This window comes from Crocuta crocuta, unplaced genomic scaffold (assembly GCF_008692635.1).
Source record: "Crocuta crocuta isolate KB4526 unplaced genomic scaffold, BGI_CrCroc_1.0 scaffold458, whole genome shotgun sequence".
NCBI classification, from domain to species: domain Eukaryota; kingdom Metazoa; phylum Chordata; class Mammalia; order Carnivora; family Hyaenidae; genus Crocuta; species Crocuta crocuta.
Window position 1 is genome coordinate 172,689 of NW_027531908.1, and position 8,556 is coordinate 181,244.

General features: G+C 61.8%; 1 protein-coding gene across 1 annotated transcript in view; it reads right to left on the reverse strand.

The window, feature by feature from the left end:
• Positions 1 to 3,942, reverse strand: part of MYMK (myomaker, myoblast fusion factor) — a 10,365-nt gene extending 6,423 nt beyond the window's left edge. Inside the window, exon 1 of the mRNA XM_077774620.1 lies at positions 3,808 to 3,942. Coding sequence (XP_077630746.1) covers positions 3,808 to 3,942 — 135 coding nt within the window. The remainder of the gene's footprint in view (positions 1 to 3,807) is intronic.
• Positions 3,943 to 8,556: the final 4,614 nt, after the last annotated feature.

The window sequence follows — 8,556 nt, forward strand, 5'->3', positions numbered from 1 at the left end:
GGGGGGGGGGACGGGGGGGCAGGTCTGGGCCCCAGCCACGCCCCTGGTGAGCCGGGCCACTCACCGGCTCAGACAAGTCATTTCATGACCCCATGCCTCAGTTTCCCCACATGAAAAATGGGGGTGCTACAGACTGCTCCCCTCATGGGGTCTCGTGCGGATTGGATGAGACAACCCAGGCAGGGGTCCTGAGCCTGGGATGTGCTGAGGGCTCAGCCACGTCTCTTATTTTCTCTGCCATGAGTAGACAGAGCCCGAAGACCCGCCCTGCGCCTTCTCCTCCGACACTGGGGCCACCACCAGCAGGTGCGGGTGGGCTTCCCCCACGGCGGTGGAGGCGAGGCCGCAGCTCCCGCTGTGGACGCTCCTGGGGGGCCGCATGCCTCCTGCTGTGCCCTGTCATGATGGGGCCTCAGAGGACGTCCTCGGATTTGACGGGCCCCAGACCCTGGGGGGCTGTGAAGCCTCGGGTCGCTGAGCCCACTGCGAGTGGCTAAGTCAGCAGGTCTGGGGGGAGGCTGGAGATGTGCATTTAAAAAAATTTTTTTTTTAATGTTTTACTTATTTCTGAGAGAGAGAGAGAGAGAGAAACAGTGTGAGTAGGGCAGGGTCAGGGAGAGGGAGACACAGAATCTGAAACGGGCTCCAGGCTCTGAGCTGTCAGCACAGAGCCCGACGCGGGGCTTGAACCCACGAACCGTGAGATCATGACCTGAGCCGAAGTCGGACGCTCAACTGACTGAGCCCCCGAGGCGCCCCTGATAGCAATTTTTAAAGCAAAATACCTCTATGGAGTATTCTTAAAGCCGTCAGCTGATTTCTTACCAAAAACAACTCTTTCCTTTTGCATATATGCATTTCATCATTTTAAGGAATATTAAATTATGTGATGTAATTATTTTGACAAGTTCCATGGGTGTGAACAAGCTTGGAAACCAGCACAATCGACTCTTAGTGAGCCCAGCTCAGCCGGCGGGAGGAGGGGTGAGGGAGCACCACCCACATCGGGTGGCCCGAGGGGTGTGACGGGGGAACAGGAGCCCAGGGTCACCCGGTGAGCCAAGCAAGTTGGAGTGGATTTAGAGCTCATATTGGTTACAAGTATAGGAGACTTAAAGCTAAAGTGCACCCAGGAGGTGTTAATAGAGATATAGTGCCCAGGACGTGGGAGGTGACAGACCCCTGCTTCTCTCTGTTGGGGTCAGACCAACCTAGAGGACTATGTTGAACTTTGGAGTCTGCACCCTTTGAAGCCACACAGGCAAAGAGGTTAGAGAAGAGCAACTAGAGAGTGGACATGACTATTTGGGGAAAGGGAAGCTTCAGGTGGAGCCTGATCAAGGTGCTCAGAGCTCTGTGGGGTAGAGATAAAGACACTCTCCACATGGCTCTAGCAGGCAGAGCGAGGCCTTACGAGTGACGTGGATATTCTCTTGCTACTTCTAGAACTCCTTCCCTCCCCGCAGCCCCAGCCTCTGCACCCACACCTCTCCTTGTATAATTACGGACTTAATCACTAAGAGATTCTTGGAGTGTCTGTGCCCTGCCCCCGTCAAGAGCAGGAGTACTCGGTCTCACCCCGGCCGCGTGAATGCAGGGTCAGGGAGGCAGGGTTTAGAGCGGTTTGCAGGCGAGCTGACCCAGGAGGGGCCTCTCCCACCAGCCCCTGGATCATTTCTGTTGGGCAGGTGGGCAAGGTGAGATTCAGAGCAGTGCTACTTGCCAAGGAGGCAGGACAGAGCAGGGATCGGTGCCTGCGAGGCCTGCCTCCGTCTCCCCAGGCAGGGGCAGATTTGGGGCCCGGAGGGTGCTGGCGGTGGGGGGCAGTGGGGGCCTGGTGAGAGACTGCACAGCCTCCAGAGGCCGACGTAACGGACCCTTGCTTTGTGAGCCCGGGCAGGAGGCTGGCTGCTTGGGGCCGCCCTCTGCCAAACGGGGGTGAGAAGCCCTGGTCCGCTGGTGGGCCAGGCGACTCCCTGCGGCAGCTGGCCCAGGAGGGTCCTGGTCGGAGCGCAGAAGAAGCCACCGGGAGTGGGGGCTGTGGCGGTGTTGCTTGGGCTCTGGGAGAAGGCGTCGAGCATGGCTTTGAGGTCAGAGGACATTTGTCACAGGAGGCAGCTGTGTCTGCCATTCTGGGCGGGACAGGGTGGGCCTCTGAGGTCAGCCCGGAGGCAGCTGGGGGCCAGCCCAGCTCCAGAAGGGAGGGGTGGCCTCGCCGTGTCTCTGGGTTCCCTGGGCTGGGCCTGACCGGACCCCGGTCCAGACATCGGGCTCCTCTCCCTGGCCCTATGCCCCCTGTACCCACAGAGAAGTCCTGTGTCCACCCTGTGCTAGTTTCTCATCTGCTAAACTGACTTCCCGGAACTCCCCTGAGCAGGGGCCCCTTGTGGGGCAAATGAAACAGCATCGGACAAAATGCCTCGAATGAGTCAAGTGCTGCAGGGCGCGTCTGGTGCTCACGGTGACAGGGCACTCAGCCTCTGTCGGACTCGGTTTCTTCATCTGTCAAATGGGCCTGTCCCAATCCCAGGCTCATGGGGAGCTGAGAAGACTGCAGAAGATGGCCCATCCCTGGCCCGGATGCCGGCTTGGGGCTCAGGCCTCTCCCACCCAGAGGTGGAGACAAGCCGCAGGCAAATCCTGCCCCAGGTGCCTGCTGCCTAAGGGACACACAGCTCTTGCTACAGATGAGCCTGGGTTCGGCTAGTGAGCCAGCGTGACAGGGGCACGCACGTCTGCAGACACATGCGTGTGCTCACGGACCGCACCGCCCGCAGCTGCCCCCAGGACCCCGAGGCTCGCCCACCGAGGCCCCGCGGCCAGGGAGCCAGGCCGGCGGCAGGAGGCACGCGATTTGTCGCGTCTGGCACTGCCAGGCTGGGGGGTGCTCGGCTCTGCAGTGCGTGCTTCTCCCGGGGAGCTGGGCTTCGGTGAAGGGTGAGTCTGAGGGGCCCTGATGAGGAAGACTGTCAGAGCCGGGGAGGGGGGGGCCGGCCGTGATGGGGGGCTCAGAGGGAGGGAGGCCGGATGGCACTGAGACACAGGACGAGGGGTGGAGGGACGGATCATGGATTGGGTAGGTGGGGCGATGGTTGATTAGATAGAGAGGTATGTGGGTAGGAGTACAGGCAGACAGACAGACGGAAACGAGAGGTTCAGATGGAGCCGAAGATATACGTAGAGGGGCAGGCGAGCAAAGCCAGACGGCACAGACCGGGAGGTCTGGGAAGAGAGCAAGGTCTGTGGAGACAGAGCTCCAGAAACCAAGGGGGACCCAGACGCAGACAGAGTGGAAGAAGAAAAGACAGATGCGGAGAAAACCAACTGGAGAAACACAGAAGGAAAGAGACCCATGGGGAGGGGTGGGGGGCGGGGGGGTAGAGACAGTGCTAAGAGGCAGTCGTCCAGGCTTATAAATGGAGAAGGAAGGACTCAGAGAGAGACAGACGCAGGCCCCAAGAAGGAGAGACAAGCAGACGTGAGCAGGCCCTCCTGAACAGGGGCCAGCTACGGAATTCCAGAATCCTGGAATCAGACTCACCCAGGCCCTNACCCACCGGCTCTGCCCCGTTACGGGCTTGGTCGTGTGTACACCGATCCCAGAGTGACTTCCTGGCCAGACGGGGGACCTGAGGTCCAGAGAGGAGGAGGGGGCCCCCGCCCCTCTCTCCTGGTCCCCGAGCTCTTTCTTTCACCTCCAAATACTATTCTCTGTCACCGATACAGGCAAGTGGCGGAAAGATGGCCCCTCTCCTCCGCCTCTGGGAGAGGGCCCCGCGTGCGCCCCACCGCGGCTCCCAGACTTACCGCCACGAAGAACATGGTAAAGAGGTAGACCATGGCCTCCATGTGGAAGCGCCGCTTGGCAGCGATGCTGATGGTGGGGAGGAAGGCCAGGCTGCTGAGGGTGGGCAAGAGCAGCTTCGCCGCGAGCGTCCCCATGGGCAGGGAGGAGGGGAGGCAGGGCAGAGAACACGGACGGGAGAAGGCCTGGGCCCTGCAGCGGGGCCTCGGAGGGCAGCTGTGGTCTGAACGCCCTGAAGGCGATTTGAGCCACATGTTGAGCGCGCAGGACGGAGGCCGACAGCTGACGGGCCACGTGGTCAACACTTGTCTCTGACTTTCTTTTTTTTTTAATTGGAGAGACCAGAGTTGTTGATTCAAGGAGACCATCTTTCTTTTCTTTGAGACAACCTTGGAGTGAAGTCCCCTTGAGTACCATCCTCAGCGTGCAGCCTCTTTCTGCCCGGGGCCCTCTCTCCCCAGGGCTCTCGGGAGCCCAGGATGGCGGTGGCTAGAGGTGAGAGGACCCAGGGTTTAGTCAATTCCAATCACCGAAGGACCTTGCAGATAAGCGTCACATTTTACCAGCCCACAGCCCACAGGCAGGTCCCCCCGGCTCGCNGTCTCGCATGTGTAGCAAACACTGAGATGGGCTCCCGAGTCCAGGATAAGGCTGACTGACGCTCGCCTTTGGGAAGTTACCTTCTCCTGTTTTAAGAGGTCTGAGGGGACCTGTCTCGCGGGGTCAGTGCCCCCTTACCCTCCGGCCCCAAGAATGATGGAGTGGTGAGCTCCGCAGGCAGACTCTTTCTCCCTGGTCCGATTGCTTGCTTGTTTCTTGATGGATTGATTTCTTGTCAGTGGAAGAACATTCTTTCCTTCCACTCTATTTGTTCATCCCGTTAAAATTCACATATGACAAAATGCACAGATTAAAAAATTTTTTTTAATGTTTATTCATTTTTGAGAGAGAGAGAGAGAGAGAGCGAGCATGAGCGGGGGAGGGTCAGAGAGAGAGAGGGAGACACAGAATCTGAAGCAGCTCCAGGCTCCGAGCTGTCAGCACAGAGCCTGACGTGGGGCTCGAACCCACAAACCGTGAGATCATGACCCGTGCCGAAGCCAGACACTTAACCCACTGAGCCCCCCAGGTGCCCCCAGAATGTTCAGGTTTTAAGTACAGGTTTGCTGAGTCTTGACGAGTGCACACACCTCTGTGACCCACGCCGCGTCCCCGTCACCACAGCGCGCGCCCGAGGGTCCTTTCAGCACAGGAAGGCGCTGGCCAGATTTCTGCCTGACTTTGTTCCGGAATTCCACGCACATGGAGTCATGCAGCACTCACTCTCTCGGGTCTGACTCGTATTCGCTCCACCAATGGAAAGTCCCTGAGGTTCACCCACACCGTGGCAAGTGGTTCCTTTGGTGGCTGGGCACATAGTATTCTACTGTCCAGATACGCCACACTTTTGTTCTTGTGGGGTCCAGGCTGTGGAGTGTGACCATTCCAGGGACCGCGGGGGCCCGGAGGGGCGGGGAGGGGGTACCGATGCATCTCAGCGTCTCAGAGAGAGGCCTGGCTGTGCCACCTTTCCTTCCGTAGAAGAACAACCAAAGAGCCCTTTCCAGAAATCTCATTTTTGCCCTGAGCTGCCCGGAGCCCACTTCTGCTGTTTGCAGTGATGCATTTGGTCATGTCGTTTTTCTGCTTAAGTGCCTTCCAAGTTTCCAAGGCATCTACCGCCCTTGGGGTGAAGTCCGAGTGTCAGGGAGACCGCGGGGCCATCCCCGGCCCAGCTCTGTCCCCCTGCCGCACACCCCGGTCTCCACCAGGCTCTCAGACCCCGTGAGAACAGACATCCCCTCCTCTGTTCTGGCCACTCTGGTTACCGCCTGGGCAGCACCGGCCGTGGGGAGGGCGGCCCCCGCGCTGGCCCCCAGGCGGGCTGAGGGCGCTGCTGTGCTGAGCCGAGGCCTGGCGCACGGCCCGACTTCAACAGACACTGGCTGAATGAATGACTTTGTTAAAAGAATGAATGAAAGTCCAAGGAGGCCAGGCCGCTGCACATTTCAGTCTGGCACTCAGCAGCCCGGTTCCCTGCCCCAAATGGGAAAACCAGATCCCGCTGAATGCCGCTCCGGGCGGGCTGGAGGCGACCCTGTGCGGGCCCACCCCTCCGCCCCTCAGTCCTGCTCGGACCCAGCCCCAGCCCCCAGCCCCCAGGAGGGGTGGAAATACGAGTAGATGTCAGGTGTCAGAGAACTCTCTGGAGCCGTAAACCCTGCTCAGAAGCAGGGAAGCATTCCACAGTTGGTTTTGTGCAGGAGTGTGTGTGTGTTTTCTTTGCAGCTGTAAACCCCAGGGCCAGCGCTGTGAACTTGGGGAAGGGAAAAAGAGACGGGGAGGTGCAGAGGCAAGGGTGAGGCCGCTCGTACATGTGTTGCAGTGATTAAGGCAGAAGGGGACCAAGGGGGAGCTGCCCCCAGAGTGGGGAGACAGGTGACCAGGCCTGGGGCGGCCTGCGGAGCCCTGCAGCGAGGCCGGGAGTCCAGGGACAGCGAGGAGGTGGGGGCGGCCTTCGTGTGGCTCCCCTCTGGGACCTGGCCGCCTGGACACGGACCAGCTGGCTCGGGGGAAGGCGTCCAGCCCTGAGCAGGACTGAAATGACCCTCGGCTCTCCCTGCAGCCAGCCAAGCGATGGGCCTGGGGGCTGGGGGAGGGGGAGGCAGAGTGGAGTTGTTGCTCTCAGAGGTGCGGGGGTGGGGGGGTGCGGGGATGGGGCCACTCCACCGGGGGCCTGAGCAACAGATGTGCAGCCTCTCCCCACCCTTCCCTGCGTCCCGTGGCCCCCGCCTGCCAGCAAGCCACGGACGCCGTCCCCCAGCGGCCCCGACCTGCTTCCAGTCCACACCCTCCTTCGGCCGGGACACCCTCACCGCTCCTGCCTTCCCCGTTCACACTGTGGCCCTCAGCCTCCCGACCGGCGGCCCGTGGGCTCTCCCTCGCAGCCCCCACCACGCCGTGTGTGTCTTGAAGACCACAAACACAGACATTTATTCAGCGCTGGCCATGTGTAGGGCCCTGTGCCAGGCGTTCTTCCTACTTTGTCCTGTCGGGTCCTGGCAGCTGCGGGAGGGGCGGGGGGTGGAGGGTAGGGAGAGCTGTCTCTGCCGTGCCCGTTTCATAGGGGAGGAGACTGAGGCCCGGAGAGGAGCAGAGACTGGGCCTCCCTGTGCGGCCCGAGGCGCCATCCTCACTCCGCCCAGCAGGTGGCGCCGGCCCAGGGGTGGGGGAGGCCCCCAGGGAGCCCCCAGCCCACACGCCCCCATCCCTCGCCCCCTCGCGGCGGAGCAGGCGGGTTTTATAGAGGTGCCGAAATGCCTGGAGTGGCACCGAGCTCCCGCCCCCCGCACAGCTGTCTGTCTGCCCTCCTCGCCCGAGAGGGAGACAGCGGGCCTGGTCCTCCCTGCTTTGAACACCCGGCCTGCAGCTCCGGGCGGCCCGCGCCTTGGCTCTCTGCGTAGGGGTGCACCGGGGTGCCCCGCACCTGGCGGAGCAGGCGGGCTCCGACGGTTTCCAGCTCGTCCCTTGGGGTCCGCAGCCTGGACTGCGGTGCACGTGTCCTGTGTGTCTGCTGTGTGTGTGTGCAACAGAGCTCGTGAGAGCAAGCGTGTGCCGTCTTCAGCCGTGGGCTGAGCACCAGCAGCTCGAGCCACCCCCAGCCTCTGACGGGAGGACTCCGCCCCTGCCTGGCTCTCGGGCTCTGGCGGGCCCCTCGCCCAGGGAGCCTCAGCCTTCTCATCTGCGAAATGGAGCCGGCACTGCGCCTGCCTCACACGGTCGCGGTGCGGCGCTCTGAGCAGCGGCGGGCCATCGGTCTGGCTCTGGGGCTTCGTTTCCACGGGGGCTGCGGAGGCTGCTGGGGCTTCTCACGCGCCCGCCCTGTTCCGTATTTGGGTGGAAGGGAGTCTCTTGTGGAATCTGAGAACCAGAGAGGCCTACCCTCTTCCTGGGTCCCCTCCATTTGACCTTCAAGCCTTGGCCTAAATGCCGGTGTCCCTGGCCGGGAGGGAAGGACAAGAAAACAAAGGAGTCCATTTTGTGGTCCAGCTTCACACCTGCTGACCCCCAAAGGTCTGCAGGGGGAAGTCCTTCCCGAATGTCCAGCCCCTGGGCCCAGGGCAGTCATGGGGACTCAGGGAGCTCCGGACGGACTGTGTGGGGGCTGCTCTCCGAGGCCCGGTCCCCTTCTGGTGTCTGGCCGGACACCTCCAAGCTGGCCCCCCGATGGCCCAGTGCCTGTTGGGTGCGAAAGTTCTACTGTCAGAAGGCACCCAGGAGGCCCCAGGCCCTGGGGGACAGACAGAGGAGAAGGGCGGGCGGAACGCTGGGGGAGAGGAAGCTGGCTGGCCTCCGGGGCAGGGCTGGGGACCCGCCTCACACACGCTCTGGCTGGGGTCCCCAGGCTTCTGAGCTCTGCTCTGCACGCTTTGCCGTGAGGCACGGGACCTGGCTCCCCGTGTCACTGCTCAGCCAGCAGCACACCCAGCCGGTCACCCCAGGGCCCACCCGTGCCTCTCCTGTGCCCTGAGCCTGCTTCTTGGTCTTCCTGTTTTCCACGCCCTTGCTCATCATCGGTAGAAATGTGCCTGCTTTCCCGTTTCCAAGCTCCTCAGACATCCAGAAGGCTCCGGTGGAAGGCACTCTCCTAAAACACAGCTGGGGCCCCACAGGTGGCTGTGGGGGGGGGGGGGGGGTCACCAAGGAGCAAG